The sequence below is a fragment of the Bombus pyrosoma genome, linkage group LG1 (genome assembly GCF_014825855.1).
Source record: "Bombus pyrosoma isolate SC7728 linkage group LG1, ASM1482585v1, whole genome shotgun sequence".
NCBI classification, from domain to species: domain Eukaryota; kingdom Metazoa; phylum Arthropoda; class Insecta; order Hymenoptera; family Apidae; genus Bombus; species Bombus pyrosoma.
This window is the reverse complement of record NC_057770.1, coordinates 665120-686419: the sequence shown is the minus strand read 5'-3', so window position 1 is coordinate 686419 and position 21300 is coordinate 665120. Positions and strand designations below refer to the sequence as shown.

The 21300-nt window shown below is 31.9% G+C and overlaps 8 protein-coding genes across 10 annotated transcripts; 4 read left to right on the top strand and 4 right to left on the bottom strand.

Annotated features, from left to right (window-relative positions):
* Positions 1–315: 315 nt before the first annotated feature.
* Positions 316–1626, top strand: LOC122566871 (peptidyl-tRNA hydrolase 2, mitochondrial-like). 2 transcript variants are annotated; one of them, XM_043724739.1, is made up of 2 exons: positions 316–904; positions 1007–1626. In XM_043724739.1, exon 2 carries the CDS (start codon positions 1123–1125, stop codon positions 1540–1542), a length of 420 nt encoding a protein of 139 aa, XP_043580674.1. In that variant the 5' UTR covers positions 316–904; positions 1007–1122; the 3' UTR covers positions 1543–1626. The 2 variants fall into 2 exon arrangements, with proteins under 2 accessions (XP_043580674.1, XP_043580683.1); XM_043724748.1 differs by having other exon boundaries at positions 401–904; positions 1007–1137.
* Positions 1627–2657: 1031 nt separating this feature from the next.
* Positions 2658–7026, bottom strand: LOC122566803 (integral membrane protein GPR180). 2 transcript variants are annotated; one of them, XR_006316631.1, is made up of 6 exons: positions 5588–7026; positions 4995–5502; positions 4762–4899; positions 4433–4688; positions 3955–4370; positions 2658–3880 (listed from the first exon to the last, which is right to left on the bottom strand). XR_006316631.1 is itself a non-coding variant. In XM_043724567.1 (5 exons), exons 1-5 carry the CDS (start codon positions 5962–5964, stop codon positions 4180–4182), a joined length of 1470 nt encoding a protein of 489 aa, XP_043580502.1. In that variant the 5' UTR covers positions 5965–7026; the 3' UTR covers positions 2658–4179. The 2 variants fall into 2 exon arrangements, 1 of the variants encoding a protein (XP_043580502.1); XM_043724567.1 differs by having other exon boundaries at positions 2658–4370.
* Positions 7027–8655: 1629 nt separating this feature from the next.
* LOC122569219 (histone H1A, sperm-like) lies at positions 8656–9501 on the top strand. The gene has a single exon (XM_043729902.1). It carries the CDS (start codon positions 8761–8763, stop codon positions 9439–9441), a length of 681 nt encoding a protein of 226 aa, XP_043585837.1. The 5' UTR covers positions 8656–8760; the 3' UTR covers positions 9442–9501.
* Positions 9502–11415: 1914 nt separating this feature from the next.
* On the bottom strand, positions 11416–14178 carry LOC122569233 (histone H2A-like). The gene is made up of 2 exons (XM_043729952.1): positions 13507–14178; positions 11416–12177 (listed from the first exon to the last, which is right to left on the bottom strand). Exon 2 carries the CDS (start codon positions 11862–11864, stop codon positions 11487–11489), a length of 378 nt encoding a protein of 125 aa, XP_043585887.1. The 5' UTR covers positions 11865–12177; positions 13507–14178; the 3' UTR covers positions 11416–11486.
* A 127-nt stretch (positions 14179–14305) lies between these two features.
* LOC122569241 (histone H4-like) lies at positions 14306–15081 on the bottom strand. The gene is made up of 2 exons (XM_043729981.1): positions 14665–15081; positions 14306–14443 (listed from the first exon to the last, which is right to left on the bottom strand). The coding sequence occupies exons 1-2, from the start codon at positions 14969–14971 to the stop codon at positions 14403–14405; spliced, it is 348 nt and encodes a 115-aa protein (XP_043585916.1). The 5' UTR covers positions 14972–15081; the 3' UTR covers positions 14306–14402.
* A 1679-nt stretch (positions 15082–16760) lies between these two features.
* LOC122567956 (chymotrypsin-2-like) lies at positions 16761–20358 on the bottom strand. The gene is made up of 6 exons (XM_043727152.1): positions 20346–20358; positions 20188–20250; positions 17926–18006; positions 17471–17827; positions 17134–17363; positions 16761–17051 (listed from the first exon to the last, which is right to left on the bottom strand). Exons 1-6 carry the CDS (start codon positions 20356–20358, stop codon positions 16887–16889), a joined length of 909 nt encoding a protein of 302 aa, XP_043583087.1. The 3' UTR covers positions 16761–16886.
* On the top strand, positions 18987–19657 carry LOC122569240 (histone H2B-like). Its single transcript, XM_043729966.1, has one exon. The coding sequence runs from the start codon at positions 18987–18989 to the stop codon at positions 19350–19352; it is 366 nt and encodes a 121-aa protein (XP_043585901.1). The 3' UTR covers positions 19353–19657.
* On the top strand, positions 20338–21162 carry LOC122569228 (histone H3). Its single transcript, XM_043729939.1, has one exon. The coding sequence runs from the start codon at positions 20398–20400 to the stop codon at positions 20806–20808; it is 411 nt and encodes a 136-aa protein (XP_043585874.1). The 5' UTR covers positions 20338–20397; the 3' UTR covers positions 20809–21162.
* Positions 21163–21300: the final 138 nt, after the last annotated feature.

Here is a 21300-nt window from a genome sequence, read left to right as displayed (position 1 = left end):
AAACAAATCTAGGTTGTTATATTATCTATTATTTATTGTCATTTAGCATGGCAGCACATATCACACAAGCATTTCATAAAGTCGGGAAAACTATATTGATAAGGTTATGTTTACATGAGGGCAACTTTACAATCCTGTCAGTATTGCCAGATTTATGTTCCCTCTTGTTTTATATTATATAAAATTAGTAAATTGCCACATAACATAGCATACGAAAGAGGAGCCTGATTGGTTATTTCTGGTAGAACCAATACAATAATAAACTCGCATTTGGCTGAAAGTTTCAACATTTGCAAATAAAATCATATACACTGAACTCTAAACCACGATCATATAAACGGGTTTTATAGAAGATAGGTTTCACGTGTGAAACACTTATATATTGATGCCTAGGGAAAATTACCTCAATGTTGAATTATGGCTAGTTGTGAAAAATCAACATGAAAGACAGGAAGGTTTGCGTTCTGCGCATGCATGACATGATATGAATGCTTGGAAAAAGATAAAGATGCTGTACCCATCTCTGTCTACCTCAAGAACGTGAACTTTGTAGACCATCCACGTGATTTTTCACGACTAGACGCGACTCAATTTTCAGACGGTTTTCCCTACTCCAGGTTGAGACCTGTTTATATGATGGCGCTCTGAATTACAATCTACTATCTCTACTACTACTAAACTAATTATAAAGTGCCGTAGTTTTATTGAAGTGTAGCGAATACATGAAAAATAACCTTTTAACTTTACTATTATAACCACAAAACTTAACATTTATAACATAATATGCGTGTAACTTAAACGTAAAATGATTCCAAATTTAGATACGCATCAACAAAATGCTGTTGACCCGGTTGAAGAAATGTTAAAAAAAACTGGTTGTATGGAATTGCATTATGAAGTTCAAGTATTAACTTTGTTATTATACTATTATATATACATATATTATATGTGCAATTATGAAATCATATAATGTAAAAATATTATTAATTTTTCATTGTATTTTTAGGAGTGTATAGTAGAAACTCAAGATTGGAGAAAGTGTCAAGAGCAAGTAAAAAGATTCAAAGTGTGTATGGACAAATATCAAAAAAAGAGAGAAAAGTCATACTTAAATGAATAAACATGTCGTTAATGAATTTTGTTAAACGTGTGTTTATTTATCCTATAAAATATTCAAAAAGTGAACATTATAAAATGGTGCTAGTTGTAAGATCAGACATAACCATGGGAAGGGGAAAAATTGCTGCACAATGTGCCCATGCTGCAGTAGAGTGTTGTCGTCAAATATCAGCTAATGAAAAATATCGGCAAATATATGAATCTTGGTTATTTCAGGGTCAACCTAAAATTGTATTAAAGATATCTGATAAAGAGAAGCTAATGTCATTGGCTAGTAATGCTCTTAAAGCTGGTTTAATTATTTCTATAATAAAAGATGCAGGTAAAACTCAATTAGAACCTGGTACAATATCTACTCTTGGAATTGGGCCTGGTCCAAAGCAATTGATAGACGATCTTACTTCACAATTAAAGCTATTATAAATTTGAATAAGATTATTATTGTTAAAAGTGTATAAAGAAATAATTAGTTGGCATTGTCTAAATAAATCTGTAATCGATTTGAAACTTTTGTTTTGACTAATACTTTATTAATTGTTAATGCTTTCTTTTTCTAAGTAGCTTTCATACAAGAGGATATCAACAAAATGTAGTTGTTAAAAACTCTATGTATTAAAAGACATACATACAGAATATTTTTAATTAGAACATGTTTAGTTATCGCTCTATTTCTTTATAATATAATAACATACAATCCTGCACGCAAGCTTATGCCAGCATAATTTGCACATTTGTCTTTTACTTCTGAAATTACCAATCTAAGAATAATAGGTACATTTTCAAAATTGATTCACATACATTAATTTACAAACTTTCAGCAGTATTTTAAAAATAGAATAAACATTTGTACATATCTTATGAATATCAAATATTTTAATCCTCTTTATAAAATGAAAAAGCACTGCTATGCATGAACAATTTTTTTAGAATTATTTTATTTACATTCTCTTGGGTATGAGATTTTTATGAATGAATCTAAAGAAAATGTTATAGTTTTAGTTTTCTATATTGTAATAATTTATGTTTATAAGTATTAATATATTTGAATAATTGTATCTTGCAGAATACATACACACAATTTATAAGTATACCAGGTAAATAGTTTATTACTTTAATACTTGATTTGTTACAAGATTGAGCAAAGAAGTTATAGTTGCCTATAAGAGCATAAATGAATGTTAATGAATAAAACTCTCACATAAAGCATCACAGTTTTATATGTTTCAAATAACATATATTTGAATGTTTGTGATGCCATTTATTTAAAAGAAAAAGTAAAAGTATAGTTATAGACCAAAAAATATATTAAGACGATAACAGCCATTATTAAAATACATATAAAAGATATATTTATGATAATCCTATTGGGTCAAATTTTAACACAGTATTTATTGCAATATAATACTGAAAAAATTATTAATGCATATAAAATACTTTTTATGAGTACCTTATATATAATATATTGATGAATAATTTCATTTATGTACATTAGAATCATACATGTTTTTACAAATATATACTAATAAAATAAACATAAAGACAGTCAATTAATTTATTTTCAGCTTTCATACTTTTCTAAAATGTGCAATGGAACAGTTTTCATACAGAGCAAATATACATAAGTACAGAATGTAGAATTAGAAATAAAATTAGACATAGATCTTTTACAAATACAACTGTGTATGATTACCTCATTGAAATTTTTACATATAATTAATAAATAGTGATGGATGAAGTATTAAGAATTAAATTAGTAATTAGTGTTAAATTCTTATGATCAAAGAGTATGACATGAGCAATCTAAAGTTGAAATTTGACATTACAGGATTGTATTTACTAGTATTGTAAATAGTAAAAAATATGAATAAAGACTATACGTATATAAGTACCATTATAAATAACATGTAATCCCTTAGATATTAGATACCGATAGCTAATTATTATTATATACAGTAGCATAAAAGTTATACAGAATGTTTTGTAAAATATGGTAAACATTTTAAAGGGTATTTCTACAAGTCAAAATAAAACGAAAGTGAAAAATAAAAAATTGTATTTGCAATTAATTGAATTAGTTACTAACATGTAAAAAACAATAAAAATATTGTGATGGCCTGGCAAGGTGATGGCAACTTCAAGCCACCAATGCAAGTCTGTGTCTATTGTTCTGATCTTTGATCTAGAGGTGGTAAATGTTCTTTAAACATATTTGGTAAACAGTATGTATGTTCCATAATGATCATATCTTTATTTGAAAACGACTTCTAAGATATTGTCACCGTTTCTTACTTAGAATAATTTCAGAACAGACAGAATTATTGTAACAACGAAACCGGAACGTTGGAAAAGCTATTTGACGTAATAACTTAAAATCTCTTTTTTATTTATATATTAATTCGTAGTTAATAACTTGTAGTACTAATATCGATTTAATTTATTTCTCTGTAGTCGTTCTATTTTTAGTTGTTCTTGCTTTCTCACTTTTTATTTCGTGTATACCCGTGTATATATAAATATTACTGTGTGTAATAGTTATCTTTCGTTCGTTTTGATATGTGTATATTCTCTGTATTGCGTATATATCATAGCACCACTTCCATCTATCCACATTCATGTAAAGAACTTTACTGTAGCTATTTTAGTTGATTTCTATTCTTTATTTTTGTCTTACTTTGGCTATTAGAAGTACCCTTTAAATTTTGTACCATCTTTTAGCAAACACCTTGCATAGAAGATAACAACATCTATTTATATCTACAAACTGACACAACTCAATCATATGTCTATATTTTTCTTAAATAAAAAATTATTTAAAGATACTCATATCATACTCACCAATTTTTTTTATTCTTCATTGTGTCAATTATTAGCTTCCTATCACAAATGTAAATTTGATTATTAGTATATCTCTAATTACACAGTGTTCAGAATATATCAGTCTCAAGTATATAGCAGAGTATTATCAATTCTATAAAATTTTTGTTATTTGGCAAACAGTATGTATCAAACTATAAGTTTGAGTTTTCATATCTGTCATTCTTTGCCTTTTGTGCCTTGACATTAAGTAATTATTTTAGTAAGTTCTGGAGGTTCTACATAATTATTCAATACATGTGGCGCTTCATTAAATTCATCAAGTTCATCTCCATTATCTGCTCCTTGTGCAAGTAAAAAATATTGTTCGCTTCGAGTTGGCCAAAGTAAATGTGCCATTACACAATATGCAAAACAATCAGCAGAGTATGTAATACCTACAACCATAAAGTGCACAAATAAAAATGGTGTTATATTTAAAATTTTATGATGTACTTACCCAATAGAAGTTTAAACCTCCACAGTGCACTTACTTGAAGAGCAATAAGTGCTATAATAGGTAAATAAATAAACCAAACCAATGAAGATGCACCAAAATGAAGTAGAAAATTTAATTTTTGAGTATTATGTTCATATGTCATAGTGTTTCTAAGTTCACATAAAAACCAAATCATTATTGCACTACGAAATAAAAGTATAAACCAGCCTGGCCATGTTTGATACTCATCAATATCTTCAATAATATCAACCTCAGTCTAAAAATATTATCTTTGTACTTAATTGAAATTTCATTTCCACAGAAGAAAATATATATGAATAAAAGCATACCATATTCCACACATATAAGAGAATATGAACTACTCCATAACAAAGCCATATAGTAAAGACCAATGGCTTCCATGTCAATTCCATTCTAGTTACAGCCCATCCTTTAGCAAGTAGGAGAAGAAGTAACATGAATGATGTCTAAACCACATAAAAATAGTTATGTAAAATTAAAGTATTATAAGTAATTTGATTATAAATAATAAAGAGGACAAAAATTATTTATTAAAACTCACTCTTGATAAAATATCAAAAATATCTCCAGCAACTTCTAATTGTTCATATCCGACTCCATCAAGAGCAAATTTTAACACGTGTATCAAAATTAAACACACTGCTATAAACTCTAATAATAAACTAGCTGTGAATAATCTTGTTACAGGATGCTTTTGTAATCTTACAGCATATAATTGTAGTGGCACAAGTATAATGTAACACATAAAAAACAGCAAGTACAATTCTATAGTATTCTGTCTATCATATGAAAACTGATATGTTAAGCTATTTAGGCCACTAGTATTTGGATTTCCATTTACTAGCCAAATATCATATTCTAATTCATCATGTTTATCATAGTATTCCCACTGACAAGTAGTTGTATTTCTGTAACATGCCACTAGACTCATATACCAAAAACGTGGCTGCCAAAAATCTTGTATAACATATGTAAATTGATATCCCTTTACAATGTTCCATATGGAATCTTCATCTGGACATAATTTATCTTTTTGGCAAGGTATTCTCCTTTATAAAAGAAAGACATTAAGTAATTGAAGGTTCTAATGCTACTTTGAAGAATTATAAAACAGAATTTAGAAAAACAACTTACCTCAAAAAGTCTTGTCCTTTTTCATTACAATGCATATCGTAAGAACTTTGATTCAAAGTGTTAAACATAAGAGTACAAGCAGTGTTTTTGTCTCTTAATGTACGATTACCATAATATTCTAAAAAATAACCACGATCTAAAACTGCCAATGTAATCGGAGCAGAAAAGTTGCTTTTCGACGTTACATTGCCGAAAATATATCCAACCGAATCTTTTTGACGATGACGATCAGTTTTTTGAAAACCGAATTTTATGAGAAAACGGAAAAATTCCTTTGTATTAAAGGTACCCGAAATATGTGTACTTTTAACATAGTTGATTTGTGATATGATACACAATGTAAAGTAAATTAACAAAATTTCTCGAAGTATTAACATTGTTAAGCGCAACTCGATATCTCGTTCCTCAAATTAAATGTCAAGAAGCATCAATTTCATAGTTTTTTAACATTTTCCTCTTATTGAACACAGCTGTTAAAGATAACCGAGTACGCACTATATTCAGTCAAATTCCGTGTCCATCAAGAGACGCCACATTTTGAAAGCGTCAGTGTAAAGATTTCACAAACACAGACACATTCATATGTATATCGCGATATTAAAAAATATCACTACAAGATTTATTCGTTAAACGTTAATGAGCCATACTCGTGATTTAACCTCGGTTTTCTTATTGATTTTCCCCACCCAAAGAGACCGACCGCTGCAAAACGTTTTGTCACTACTATTACCGCACTGTTCTCATAAATTTTCGCGCGCTTACATAGGATACCCATGCTTCCACTAATCTATCCTGTTAATCTTTATTTATTTCAAATTCACTTTCACGTTCAATTACGTAAATGTAATCTTAAATGTAAAAGGGCAATAAATTCACTTGTACATATTTTTTTGTAAATTAAACAATGGTCACATGATATGCAAGTAAAACATATATTGCAAGTTTATGTTCACATTATATAATGAATTCATTGAAATGCAAATTATTATAAATATATATGTATGTATTCAAAGAATTGTATTCAAACCCAAACTCAATGCAATTTTTATGCAGTCAAGACATAACCTCAATGTGAAAATTTAGTAAAAATGTATTGCAATTTAGTTACAAAAAGATTAACCAAATTAATATGTGTATTAGATATAATTTTATTTTTATCAATTTTTCAATAAAATATAATTAAATGTAAACAATTTTAAGTTAAAGCTTGCTGTATTAACATAAACTGTTCTATTACTGTGCCTACCTTAAATTAAAATAATGGACCATTATTTATCTTTAAGCATATGTATACATATTCTAAGTTGTGTAACTTAAGTATAAATAATTTCTTCAAAGTTAGGGTTGCTATCGCTAAATGAAAGTACTCTTTTCGAAGTTTTCAATGATTAAAAAATACCATATGTTATTTGATGAATAATTTCGTCAAATAATATTATTTCGTAACAAAGCAGCTAAAATTGTTGAAATTTCTTAAACTGCTGGCGCACCCTATGTAAAAATATCGTACTTTTATTTATAACTTCATTTCTGAACATATAATTTATTATGTTTATATATATATGTATACACATGTGTAAATAGTACTTGATTAATTATATGATAAAAAATGCAGATCTTTTCTTCTAATTTGAACATATATACATTAAGAGAAAAAAACTGAATTTAAGAGACGAAGGCTAAAAAATAACGAAATAAATTCTATATGTTATCTGATTATTGTTTTACAAAATACTGTGACACGCCAATAATTGGATAAATAGGATATTTTGCTGTCTTAATAAAGGATTATGTTACTTTATGACTATAAAAGATTATATTTAAAACAAGATGTCTACTTTAAACGACTAAGCAACACTCTCATCTCAAATAAATAGATGTTTTGATAATTTTCAATCACTTTTGTGTTAAAATAATTATGTTATATACCTACATTATAACTGTAAACATCATAGAAATCATATATATTACAATTTATATAAGAGAAATTGAAAATTTTGTTATAATAAGACGTGAAACCATTTTTTTACACGTAATAGATGCTTAGTATCCATCTTATAATGCAATCTTTATGTCTGCATCACATGATTTATATTGTTATATATTGAAAACGATTGTTTTCTAGAAACTGGTATGTCGCATTTAAGTGTTTTAAGACTCTAAATAGCTAATGCGATTTTTATAAGAATAAAAATTGTTCATACATGCAATACCAAACCTCGTGTTATCATCACATCATCGATATGTATATTGCTTTCCTTTTTATGAAATTTCTTTTTTTAACAATAACTTTACCTGGCTGAATTTAATATTTTTTTTTTTTCACAATTTTGATTCTAGCAAAAAAACGAAAATCAGACTTGATACTGCATGAATGGTATTAAATAACTCGTTTTTTTATATACTAATGAGGTTATGACTTTTGTGCATCACATTCGAAACAAATGTATTGAATCGGTCTTTTCTCAATTAATTTTCTTATAAATTTTTTCCACTTTACCATTATTCCATGGTATCAATGTACGATTCATATAAAATTACATCAATTTTATACCATAGATCATTGAGTTATAAAACATCAAGACAGGCTTCGTCGTCCATTCTCTTGAAGACGATGCATTTCGGTAGTGTCTATTTTAAACTTGTAATTTCACAACTATTAATCGAATTTTCGCGGAAAATGTTTGATAATCAGCAGCGTTGGTTCTACTAGAATGATTAACAATTAAAATTACCGGATAATTTTGCAATAATTAAAGAATTTTTATTGTTTTTCCACAAGCTATCCTGATGCCGTGAAGAGACACTCGTTCGAAAATCAGGCTGTGTATGAAAGTAAATAATATTTAGCAAAAAATAAAAGCTGCTGAATAAAACCTGATACACGTGACAATTTACTCATGCATTTCTTGTACCTCGATCGATGCATTATTTTAAATAATCATGCATTAATTTAACCGATTATTTACCGCTTCACCGTTTTTCGAGAAACTCAACGCTCAACATATTCAGTAGGCTACTCTCTATGGTCGGCAGTCACAAACGTATACAGGGGTAGTATGCGTCAGTAGGCATTGTCGGTATACGTGTTAACTACGCTCGTTATCTGCTGCTGAGAAACATTTCGTTTCATTTCGTTTCTCAAGGAGATTATTTGTAGTTATAATTGAAAAATGGAGGACAAAGCTGGGAATAGCTCTGTGGAAAGTGCGGAAAACACCAGTTCAGTGAAGAAGACAGCGAAGCCGAAATCTACAAAATCGCAGCGGCCAAAATCTTCGCACCCACCAACTTCTGAAATGGTAAACGCTGCCATTAAGGAACTAAAGGATCGTAAAGGATCATCTCTTCAAGCAATTAAGAAATATATTGCATCGACGTACAAGGTTGATGGAGAGAAATTGGCACCATTTATTAAAAGATATTTGAAGTCGGCCGTTACCTCTGGCGCTGTTGTTCAGACAAAAGGTAAAGGTGCTTCTGGATCATTTAAACTGTCTACAATTAAGAGCTCTGAGTCGAAGAAGATACATCGAACTGTCAAAGTATCGAAACTGAAGAAACCCAAGAAATCCGTAGAGAAGAAAACGTCGCCAATTCGAAAACCTGTGTCGCCGAAGAAGTCGAATCCCCCAAAGAAGGCCGAAGATGCTAAGAAATCGACAGCTGTGAAAAAATCTACTGTCAAAGCAGCTCAGAAATCTGAGAAAGTTGAAAAAGTTAAATCTGTAACTGAATCTAAGGCTATATCAAAGAGCAAAAAGACAACTAAAGCACCAGCAGCTAAGACAAAAACCCCAAAACCGAAGAAAGCCGCGGCTTCTAGAACGGTGAAATCGGCAGCAAAAAAATAATTGCTTAATGTTCAAATTCTATTCTAAAAATAAATGGCCCTTTTCAGGGCCACAAATTCATGTTTGATAAGGAACAACTCTTAAGACAACTTCAACAGTATTCATTTTCATCTTTTTTATTTTTTTACACGACAATAAAAAAAACATAACCTAGTCATCAGTTTTAAATTGTCCAAATCTATCCTCATATTGCGTATTCTCGCATAAATTTGAAAATTTATATTATTTGACGTTGATATTAAATCACCTCGAATTTTAATTACAAATTACTGAAGAACTATGATTTTAATTTGAAAATTATAGTTTCAAGTACAAAAATTCTTACTTTTTCGAAATTTCTAATAATAATGTGGCGTTGTATCATTAATCCCAATAATTCTTGTAAGCAGCTTTGTAGAATGACAACCAATATGTTTATTTCATTTACAATTCGTTTTAGAAATTCGATATTTCGTATCGGGTATTATCAATGGAGAAAGAAATACTTGCGATTTCTTAGACCTCTATAATACTAATTTACGGTATAGCAAGATCGAAATATAATTAACATAAGGATATAAAATCTTGACCAGGACCGTGTAAACATTTTTGATATTGACTTTCCATTTTCTAATTTATTAAACTACTTGAAATGGTTAATATTTTCAATTTCATTTAAATGAAATATCATTAATCTCTAGTGCTATCACTAATCAAAATCTAATCACCACTAATACTAATCACTAATCAAAAAGTCATAAATTATCTTTGTGTACAATTATGCGACTTTAACATGTTACTTGACGTATATACATTTTTCGCATATAAAACATTAAGAATTTATTTTAATTAATATTAAAACTGGTATATATATATATATATATACGTGTATCCTGTACATGCTTTCGAACTAAATTTCTTAAAAGATTTCTTCATTAAGGCTCATTCTCTGAATGAATCCAGTAATAATTTGTGAGTGGGTTATGAAATGGTAAAAATACATATGAACGAAAAATTTAGAAGAGGATAAGTTCCCGTGAGTTAAACACTTGTGGCCCTAAAAAGGTCCAGTAGTTGAGGTAATCATTTGTTTATTTTGAGCTAGTGCATTTCGTAACGGTGTTAGTTCCTTCACTAACCGCGTGCTTAACCAACTCTCCAGGAGGAAGCCAACGTACTGCTGTTTGGATTTTTTGTCGATCGTTTATTGTAGTGCGCCAAGCGAGATGCTTCTACGGCAATGCGTTCAAAAACATCATTTACAAAATTGTTCATGATACTCATGGCATTACTAGAAATACCAGTATCTGGATGCACTTGTTTCAAAACTTCATAAATAATAATTCATTTCGAACTTTAAGTCAAAAAGTTCCAATTCCAAATCACTGTCAACTTCATCTGCATTTTTTACAAGTTTATTATCACATTGATCATAAATGATTGTACTTTTACTTTAAGATAAAATACTTTAAGATTTTAAATTCGGGTAATAAATAGTACATAATTTTTATTATATAATGATATAACGTAATAATAATATGTAAAAGAATGATGAAATATTTTTCTGTTAATAATACGAACAATTTTCTAATAGGATTATGAGGGCCTGTAGCACGGCGCATAGTACTCATGTCCTTTGTTATAACTTATAGCACCCTTTGGGGGCCTTTTGTGTACCAGATGAAACACAGCTATCCGTTCGATTTTACGACGGACATTAAAAACATCCAAGATATATTGGTCTATCAGATAATGAGCCTTACCAGGCAACTCTCCAAAGGTTCAATCTACAATATTTATATATATAGGATATTCTAAAATAATAGGCTATATATAGCTACAGAAATATGTCCAAATATTTTATGACCCTAATAAATTTGAAAATTTTCGATGAAATTTCTTATTTTAATCATTTTACAAAATTTAGTAACGTGGGTTGTCGATGATTATTGTGGCAATTGTGTAAATCCGAAGGATTAAAAGAAGAAAGCAAAATCCGAAAAGATCCTTTGTCTTGAAGATAATTTGCGGCCCTTAAAAGGACCATTTCGTGGATACATTGTTCTTTATGCCTTCTTCTCCGTTTTTCTTGGCAAAAGTGCCGCTTGAATGTTTGGCAAAACACCTCCTTGAGTGATGGTGACTCCACATAGTAATTTGTTCAATTCCTCGTCATTACGGATGGCGAGTTGAACGTGTCTGGGTATGATTCTGGATTTTTTATTGTCTCGTGCTGCATTTCCAGTCAATTCCAGAACTTCAGCAGCCAAATATTCCATAACTGCAGCCAGGTAGACAGGAGCACCGGATCCTACGCGTTCGGCGTAATTACCTTTCCTCAGAAGTCTATGGATACGACTAACAGGAAATTGGAGTCCCGCTTTGAACGAACGGGATGACTTTCCCTTCGCCTTTGTTTTCCCTCCTTTTCCACGACTGGACATTTTAGATTTATACTAAAATGAAGACAAACGACTGAATAGAACCTTCCTCGCTCGAAGTATTACTGTGAATGAACTGCACAGGCCGGTTCATCATATTTATTAGGAGCTGGACCAACAGCAGCGCACCAATCAGAATGCAGCACCTTAGAAACACTCGGCTTTTTAACTCCTCCCTATATTTAATGCGCTTCTACTGCCATCTGACAATTCAAAATCTCTTTCTTTTAACATTAAAAAAATTTTTTTTATTTTTCACCGTGTGGCTTTTATGTGGTACCTGAGGCTGTTGTGTGCCTTAATGCGCGCTCTAAACCTGTAATTTATTGGTTAGGTACATTGTTGATTGATGGTTTATTTTGTTTTCATTTCAGTAGTGATAGGATAAAAGTTTCAAAATCCATAAGCATAATGGTTATTGTAATGGGGCTAAGGTTTTGGATAATTTTGGTTAGTTTTCTTATTTCTTAATGGAATTTCGTTTATATTGTATCGTACTATTTTGTTTATTAGTGGATTGTTATGATTATTGCTTAATGTCCTGCGTGTTAATCCTTTCATGTGTTTTATGTGTTTATATTCACGTGTTTTTAACTATTACTGGGGTTATATAGTTGTAGTTGACAGGGTGTATTGCATTTTGAATTTGTGTTGCTAGTAGTTGGTGTGGGAATACTTGGTATATTTGGAAGGTGGTGGCTAATAATTCAGCTTTCTCCTTCTTTGAAAAGGCTGATTCAGCCTGGGTTTCTAGAGCAGGTATTGATAAAGAGTTATTGTGTAGTGCGTTATATATTCTCTAGAGAGTTATCTGTTATGCTGAGGATTTAGATTTGGTGGTGCCATTTTGCTTGTTTTAATTTTCCTATGTGGTTTTTGATTTGTATGGTGAAAATGTTTCTGGCTAGTTTATGTTTTGGGAATCTTATCGTCCATTTCTGGACTTGATGAGTTGGTGCAGAGAATGATCAGAAGTTATTGTGTACGTGTATGTCTTGGTTTTGAAAGTGGATTTGTTATATGCTTTATGTAGCTTGTTTTCTGCAGCTTTTCTATCTTGCAGTCAATATTTTGCAGATTAATGAGATATGTGATTATTCTGTGTCTATTGCAAAGGTTTCTGTTGGGGTTTTTATTGTAATTTGACTTGTCCATGTGCTTGGTAGTATAAGCATTGTATGAATAGTTTTTTGGAGTCATATCTTTCCCAATGCATGCATGAGTGAAGTATGATTCCTACTTTCATGACTTCTAATACACTGTTTCCTGGAGTGAACATGATTTTGTATATTGAGTAGCTTGAGAATTGGTCATTTTGTATTTCATTACAGGATATTGGCTTTATATTATGGCTTTTGTGTTCTGTCAATATATCGTGGTAATTTATTTTAGGAAGTTCTTTTAAGGACATTGTTATGGCTTTCTCGTGTGTAAAGAGTAATTATGGAATTGTTTACATGATGTGTGTTTTGTGTTTGTATTATCTATGTATGTTTCTATGTCTTTTGTTTTGTTCGAGTTTATGATGAAAGAGAGTGTGCTTTTTAGGGATGGATTGTGTTCAGCGTTGAAACAGTTTCTAAGTAATTTGAATGGATTGATTAAAGGTTGGTATGTTTAGTGTGAGAGTTAGCACCATACTCACAGTTTCTGGACTTTGGACTTGTATGGTTACTATTTTGTTTGAATCTTTTAGTAACATAGATCTTCTTTTCACTCTTATGGAGTAGGGTTCTCTATTCTGTCTTTTAACTTGCTGGAGGTTGTTCATAGTTTGTTTCGTCACTTTTCCTTGACTTTGAGACCTTGAAAGGATAATTATGGTACTCGCCTGCCCACAGTCGTTTTAATGATGTTGATTTGCGCTAGACTTTCTGGCGAATGGGTATATATTACATTGTAAATACTTTGTTTCCCCTAGCTTCGCTGTTCGCTAAAGAACTCAAGTTGCGGACCTGCTGATCAGTTCTTTTCGTTTCGCCGTCAAGGACGAACCTTAATATACCTATTCTCAATGAATGCTATCGGATGAATTAATAATCGGCAATATATATTCGTAACAAAGACAAAATTATAATTACACTTTAATATGACCATTGCAAATTTGATATTTGTACCGAGAAATTTATGCATATTGTATGATTTTACTCGGACGCCATATTTGTTTCATCTATAGTCAGTCCAATGAGTCGAATTGGTAATAAAAAATACACGTGGTAATAAGCGGTAATTCGATTGCGCACTGACCTAACCAAACTTGTCGTTGTAACCAAATAGTCCTTTCTATGCATTCGAAGCACGATTCTTATGGAGTTGGCTGATGTTGCTCACGACAATAAGAAAACAAAAATTATACATACGTATCATTTATATCTAGCTACATATTTGTAATGACAAAAAACTCAACAAATCACTTTCTGTAATAATAATGACGCTATGAGATGTACTCCCACATATTCAGGTCGAACTTCTACCAAAGGAAAATCATAATTAACTTTTCAAACAAAAACGGCCCTTTTGAGCACCAGTAGTTAATTCTTTCTAAAGGAATAATGATGTCATAGTAATAATAAAAGTGCTACCTACAAACAGATTATATCGAATTAATCCATAAATTATTCCAACATATGAACAAAATTAATCAAGAGTTACAAATACATAAGGCAATTTTATTTGAAGAATATATATCACGAGATACTCTAAATGAAGTAGGAACGAGTGTTCTTATGTTAGGAAAAAATTGTGGCCCTGAAAAGGGCCGTTTTGCTGATTGCATGTCAAAACAATGATTTTGCATTTTAACCTCCAAAACCATAAAGAGTGCGTCCTTGTCTTTTCAGAGCGTATACAACATCCATAGCTGTTACAGTCTTCCGTTTAGCGTGCTCGGTGTACGTAACCGCATCACGAATGACGTTTTCTAAGAAAACTTTTAAGACACCACGAGTTTCCTCGTAAATCAAGCCAGATATGCGTTTAACACCACCTCGGCGAGCCAAGCGACGAATTGCTGGTTTCGTGATACCCTGGATGTTATCACGAAGTACCTTCCTATGACGCTTCGCTCCTCCCTTTCCCAATCCCTTTCCTCCCTTTCCGCGACCAGTCATGTCGAAAAACTTACTGGTTACTAGTGAAGGATTTTGTCCTGATGAATGCCACTTTCTATACCAATGTTACCACTAGGGTTACTAAATTCGTCTCTGGTGTCGCATCGAGTGCCAGCGCTTTTATACATTCGAACAGGTATATTCCCCACCACTTTCATATCAGCCAATCAGGTGTCGCGACGTATCAAGCCGAGATTATATATATCAGTACCTTCAAACATCTGCAGTACATATTCAAAAGTGCAGCGGTGTAGAAGGTTCTTTAGAAGCATATGTATCTTTTTAACGACAACATTTGCTGTAAAATCTAATATGTACATGTGTGGATTGTTTAGAGGATCAAATCGACAACAACTTATACTTATACATATATTTCGGATTTAAAAAATCATGGTTTATGTGTTACTAGAAAGTCCGTAAATAAACACCTGAAACTTTGGCTATATAGAACCATACATATATCCAAAGAAACTTAACATAGAATCAATTTCCCTCTCATTGCTTAATACATACCTTAAAAAATTAATACTATGATAATAAAATTAATAATACGATATTACTGCATACATTCTATCGATTATAACCTTGTACATTGAAACATGGAATAAATGTTACTGCATAATCTTCGTTGTTTCTTTCAATTTTTAATGAAATTTTTAAGAGAAGCGTCCGATAATGAATTACCATAAGAAATTTTAATTATTGATTGCGAAAAAATTATTATGCCGTAAATATCATTACAATTCATTAGATTTAAGCTGAAAAGGGAAATCACAAGACCAAGAGAAAGCAGAACGTCCTTAAAAATATCTTAAATCTTGTAGGAGTTTTGTTCAAGGCCCTTTGCCCTGAAAACGAATATCTATCTTCCAAATGTAGCTGCATTCTTGGTCGGTTGGTCGGCATATGTATATGTATACATGTAACGTATACTACATATGTACTTTAGAATCTCCGAAGCTATGCTGTTGAGACCCTACCCCACCAACTACATATCACATGGGCAGTCAAGTCAGCAAAGTGAGCTCCCCTCCGTTTTGCAGCTGTATCCCAGGTGTATCCCTTGAACAAAAGACCCGCCGGCACACCGTCCACCAGTCCGCTTTTAGATATTTGAATTTGTGTCGCTTCCAACTTACATATATACACTAAATCAAAAGATATTTATAGGTACAAAAAGATTACAAACATATTAATTTCTAATTTACATACGTTTGAATTTTTTATTTCATACTTTGGTTAAAAAGAGATATTTTTGTTTCGAGATATTCTCGAAAGACTATTAATCAACTATTAGAAATCAAAAAGTGAAACGAATTAAAAGTGAAATTGAACTAAATGTAATTGATAAGGTGAGATACAGTGATTTACTGATTATACGAATTAAAGATAACTCGTCGCACACAGATTAATACACCTCAAAACAATATTTGTTAGTAAAAAAAAAGAAAATACTTCTCAAACAATATCTCTGAAGGTAATACTCTATGAGACGGTATGTACTTCACAAGACAATACTTCGCGAGACTCGTCGCATTCGTTGTCGAAAATGTAGGTGTAAATCTTCTTCCTGTTGGATGTTCTTTTTCAAAAGCCCGATTTTTTACGAAGTGAGGCAGGAACGTAAGGTGACAAGGTTTACGATGCGTCGATCGCGTTTGAGGCAACTCATGTCGGCTATTAGTGAATTTAAAAATCTGGTAATCGGTTTCGTAAACGGTTTCCTTTGAATCGTGTTAAAATTCAGAAATTTCGATAGTATCGTAAACGTAGCTGTAAGCTGCAAATGGCTAAAATTGCCTATAACTCAATTTTATTCATAATACACAAAATATATAAAAATATCGTTAATAGATAGATAACAACATTCACTATTATTCTTGTAAAGCCCCTAATATGATAAGTACAAGATTTTTTATAAGCGAAGTTTGGTAACTTGTTGAATCCAATCGATGAATCTAGTGACTCGGGTGAACACGCCAGGTTTATTACTGGGACAATATCCGTCTCCATAGCTAACGATTCCGATTTGAAGAGGAACATTATTTGTAAATACGATCAACGGGCCACCGCTATCACCCTGCATTTCCAGTAAAACCAATAAAGTTCCGCATTTTTAAGCAAAAAATTGCGAAAAAAGAGGAAACGACAGGATGATTTACCTGACATGCGTCTTGATGGTATGTGGCTGAAGTGCATATGTGTTTCTCCGTTGCAGCCCAATACGAGGAGCATTCGTTATTCGAAATAATTGGTAAAAGCGCGTACTTTAGTCTTTTCGTTCCACTTTCGGAAGGTCCGTCTTTTCCCCATCCGATGACCGCACCTGTTTTACCAGTGAATGATTTTTTCAAGTAGTTATAACCTGCGAGCTTAATAGGTTGAATGCTTCCTAAAAATTAAAAAAATGATTTAATAATAATACAGACATAATATATTTTTACATACGAATCTGCTTGTTGGGCACGTTTCTTCTTTGTTTGATAATGAGAATCTTACCTCTGAATGGAATATTTCTTGGCATGTACAATAGTGCGATATCATTCAAGGTTGTTTGATAATTCGGGTGAAGTATAGCTCTGTTCGTTAACATGGCTACACCAGGCCCGTTATAGGAATTATAATCTATCCCAGTTTTGTTGCAAATACCAAAAACGACAAGAAATTGGCTAGGTCCATCTGCTACGCAATGACCTGCTGTTAACACCCATCTTGAGGAAATAATCGTTCCACCGCACTGTGAGGTCATTCCATTGCCCATCAATCGATGCACCACAGCCATAAATGGAAATTGATTTGGTACTGCGAATTGTCCACCGACGATTCTGGTCGAGTCTAATTCATCCACCTCTTCTTCTTTTTTGTTTCGTTTTGTTTTTTATTATCAAATTCAATTTAATAAATTAATTATATAAAAACTCAAGCGTTTCTTTTAAACCAATATATCTACTTACCATACGAGGAATCGGGTATCGAGTTTGTATCCCATTGATTGATTTCGCCGCGGGAGATGCAGAAGACATTTCGGTTCACAGCTAAAGTAAGGAAAATGAAAATGTATAAGGACTTAACACTTATCGAAATCATGACGAACTATGTAAAATCCACTGATAGATTTTTCTTTATATACCTACTCTTTGTTTGCGCTTCCTTAAAAATGATGTTAGTGTTTTTATCGGAAAAGTACTAGAAGCAAAGGCAATTAAGAAGCGTAAAAAATCTGATTGGAAAACAAAGTCGGCAATACCTTTCGAAATCGACCCTTCGAGGCATCTAACGGTTGGGATTCTGTCCCCACTACGTTCACGATTTTTGTTGTTTGTTTCTGACAAAGGCAAAAACGATCGTGTCGTTTTTTATGCGGTGCAACAGCTATGCAGAGAGAGAGAGAGAGAAAGAAATTTTTATCGTACGAAAGAAAATGATTTCGTATCATGGTATGCAGAAGGATAGTGTCGCATTGGTTAACTGTGTGTTTGCTTCGTTAATTGCCTGTCGCCGTTATCACTACCGACAGTTGAAATTGACTTCGCGAAGCGAGGAGAAAGATACTTGAAATTTTTTAGAAATGTATCTCCCTCGTCAAGTTTGCTTTTTTCGACGGATAAAATTGCCAACGATTGGTAGTTAAGAAAGCATTTCGAAAGGCATGGAAAAGTAAAACCAGATTACTTTAACGTCTCTGCTGGTTACTGTTTAAATTTAAACGAAACGTTGGAAACATTTCAGAAATATTGGAAAGATTGATGAACGCGTTACATTTTCGACCAATGAGAATTGAACGACGTTTTCTATAAAAGCAGAAGAACCGAATAGAAACGTGAGACGAACGTGAGACAACATTGTGTATGTTTGTATTTCAGCGAATATAGATATTCTGAGTGTTTGTTTTTCAAGTAATACAGATAGTATAGATTATTTATATTTTAACGAGTATAGATATTTTGGGTGCTTATATTTTGACAAGTATAGATATTCTGTGTGTTTATATTGTAATGAGTATACGTATTCAATAATGCCTCCCAAAACTGCCGTAAAAGTAGGAAAGAAACAGAAAAATGTTAATGTAAGCGAACCTGATCGAAAGAAAAGGAAAAAGAAGAAGGAGAATTATGAGATTTATATCTATAAAGTACTTAAACAAGTTCATCCAGACACAAATATTTCGAGCAAAGCCATGAACATCATGAATAGTTTTGTGAACGATATATTCGACAGAATTGCTGCCGAAGCATCTTGTTTGTCCAAATACAGCAATAGAAATATTATTACATCGAGAGAGATACAAACCGTCGTCAGGCTTTTATTGCCTGGACAACTTGCTAAGCAGGCAGTTAGCCAAGGTACAAAGGCAGTTACTAAGTATATAAAGAGCAAATAAACAAAAGAACATCTCCCTTCACAAACTGAGAACAATCGGCCCTTTTCAGGGCCACCAATTTCTTTTTTACATTGGAACTTTTGCTTGTTTTCCTTTTTAATTCTTCTAATCGATTAGAATTGTAATCTGAGTAGAATTTAAATAAACATCTATTAATTCTGTATTATCCAATCAAGATACGTGTATGTAGCAAGATCATAAACTATAGAAAAACGGCACCGATTAGTATCATAGACTTGGAGTTGTAACATTGTATTTGTATTGCGCAATAAACGATATATGATTACCTCATTTAGAAATAGCAAAACTGCAAATATTAATTACTATTTTAACAAATTGGGAAACAAGGAGAACAAAGTGTAATATAAATACATGTGTAATATAATATATTTTATTAACTGCATTGTACTAACCATCTGTTTGTCATAACAATATCTAACGACCTTATCTAACGACAGGCCATAACGAGCAATTAATGTTTAGCTATTAATATTTATTTGAATTTTAAACATAGTAGACTGTTGTCTTATTGTATAAACGGAGAATTACCATACATTTAAAAAGATGTGATGGTCCTAAAAAAGATCGATTCTACAAAATTAATCTCAATTTATAACTTAACCTCCGAAATCGTACCATGTTCTGCTTTGGTAAGCGGATAAGGTATGTACAATATACATAGATGCAAGCTTGGTGAATAAGAATTTTAAAGTTAACTGGCAGTTAAATTGTAGTTTTATTGAGCATATTGGGGAACATAGCTGGTTTTATGGTGCCTCTTTTGGATTGTAATTGTAGCGATAATTACTCTTTCAATTAAAAAGTTATTAAATACCTCTGTATATGATAAATACTGATCCCCCACTATTATCGAGCTGGCCAATCCAAAATAGCTCCCCTTAATTGACTGCCCCTTCTCGATCCCAATGAACCAATCAAACGCTCAAAGCTCCTGCCTCGTAAGATATATAAACTCCAAGTCGTCGTCGGAGCTGGGAAACTTCATTTCTGTACGGACTTATGTGTATTGTAGTATTGGAGTATAATGGCTCGTACTAAGCAGACTGCTCGTAAATCAACTGGTGGTAAAGCGCCCCGAAAGCAATTGGCGACAAAGGCTGCGCGTAAAAGTGCACCTGCAACTGGAGGAGTGAAGAAACCTCATCGTTATCGTCCCGGAACTGTTGCTCTTCGTGAAATTCGAAGATACCAAAAGAGTACTGAGCTTTTGATCCGTAAATTGCCTTTCCAACGGCTTGTTCGTGAAATTGCACAGGACTTCAAAACTGACCTACGTTTCCAAAGTTCAGCAGTTATGGCGCTTCAAGAAGCAAGCGAGGCCTACCTAGTTGGACTCTTTGAAGACACGAATCTTTGTGCTATTCACGCTAAGAGGGTTACTATTATGCCAAAAGATATCCAGTTGGCGCGTAGAATTCGTGGAGAACGAGCTTAAATTTTTTTTCTGGCAGCAAAAATGAAAACGGCCCTTTTCAGGGCCAACAATCCTTTTCTCGAAAGAACAGTTCGGTATTCGATACATTACGTTATTCATGTATATTTTATTCATATATTCTTTTGATTGTAATTAATAACAGGTAGAACTACAGTTTACATTAAAAAAAAAAAAAAAAAAAACATTCTACAACAAAGTTTAACTTGAATTCTAACTTCTTGTTAATTTTTATGTACAGGATTATTTCGTGTACATAATAGATATCGTTTTGAGTACATAGCCTGTCATTAATATACTTGTTTATATGTATATGAGTTTGACTGGTATTATTAAACATACAATTTATAGTGTTTATATTGAGATATTGGAAATATTTAAAATTTTATTATGTTCTGTAAAAGGACAAAAATATGAACAAATCCTCAATATTTTTAAAAACCATTGTATCTAGAAACGTGAAATTTGGACAGTATATATACATATTCCTTTTAT

What these genes read in the sequence shown, in the direction of transcription:
- LOC122566871 (XM_043724739.1), top strand. Translation starts at nt 1,123, where the DNA reads ATGTCGTTAATGAATTTTGTTAAACGTGTGTTTATTTATCCTATAAAA.
- LOC122566803 (XM_043724567.1), bottom strand. Translation starts at nt 5,964, where the DNA reads ATGTTAATACTTCGAGAAATTTTGTTAATTTACTTTACATTGTGTATC. An exon ending in AAAGGACAAGACTTTTTGAG is followed by an intron (nt 5,503 to 5,587) that starts GTAAGTTGTTTT and finishes TCTTTTATAAAG; the next exon opens with GAGAATACCTTGCCAAAAAG. An exon ending in TTTTTGATATTTTATCAAGA is followed by an intron (nt 4,900 to 4,994) that starts GTGAGTTTTAAT and finishes TATGTGGTTTAG; the next exon opens with ACATCATTCATGTTACTTCT.
- LOC122569219 (XM_043729902.1), top strand. Translation starts at nt 8,761, where the DNA reads ATGGAGGACAAAGCTGGGAATAGCTCTGTGGAAAGTGCGGAAAACACC.
- LOC122569233 (XM_043729952.1), bottom strand. Translation starts at nt 11,864, where the DNA reads ATGTCCAGTCGTGGAAAAGGAGGGAAAACAAAGGCGAAGGGAAAGTCA.
- LOC122569241 (XM_043729981.1), bottom strand. Translation starts at nt 14,971, where the DNA reads ATGACTGGTCGCGGAAAGGGAGGAAAGGGATTGGGAAAGGGAGGAGCG. An exon ending in CACTCTTTATGGTTTTGGAG is followed by an intron (nt 14,444 to 14,664) that starts GTTAAAATGCAA and finishes ATCTGTTTGTAG; the next exon opens with GTAGCACTTTTATTATTACT.
- LOC122569240 (XM_043729966.1), top strand. Translation starts at nt 18,987, where the DNA reads ATGCCTCCCAAAACTGCCGTAAAAGTAGGAAAGAAACAGAAAAATGTT.
- LOC122567956 (XM_043727152.1), bottom strand. An exon ending in GATACCCGATTCCTCGTATG is followed by an intron (nt 17,828 to 17,925) that starts GTAAGTAGATAT and finishes GAAACAAAAAAG; the next exon opens with AAGAAGAGGTGGATGAATTA. An exon ending in AAGAAATATTCCATTCAGAG is followed by an intron (nt 17,364 to 17,470) that starts GTAAGATTCTCA and finishes TTTAATTTTTAG; the next exon opens with GAAGCATTCAACCTATTAAG.
- LOC122569228 (XM_043729939.1), top strand. Translation starts at nt 20,398, where the DNA reads ATGGCTCGTACTAAGCAGACTGCTCGTAAATCAACTGGTGGTAAAGCG.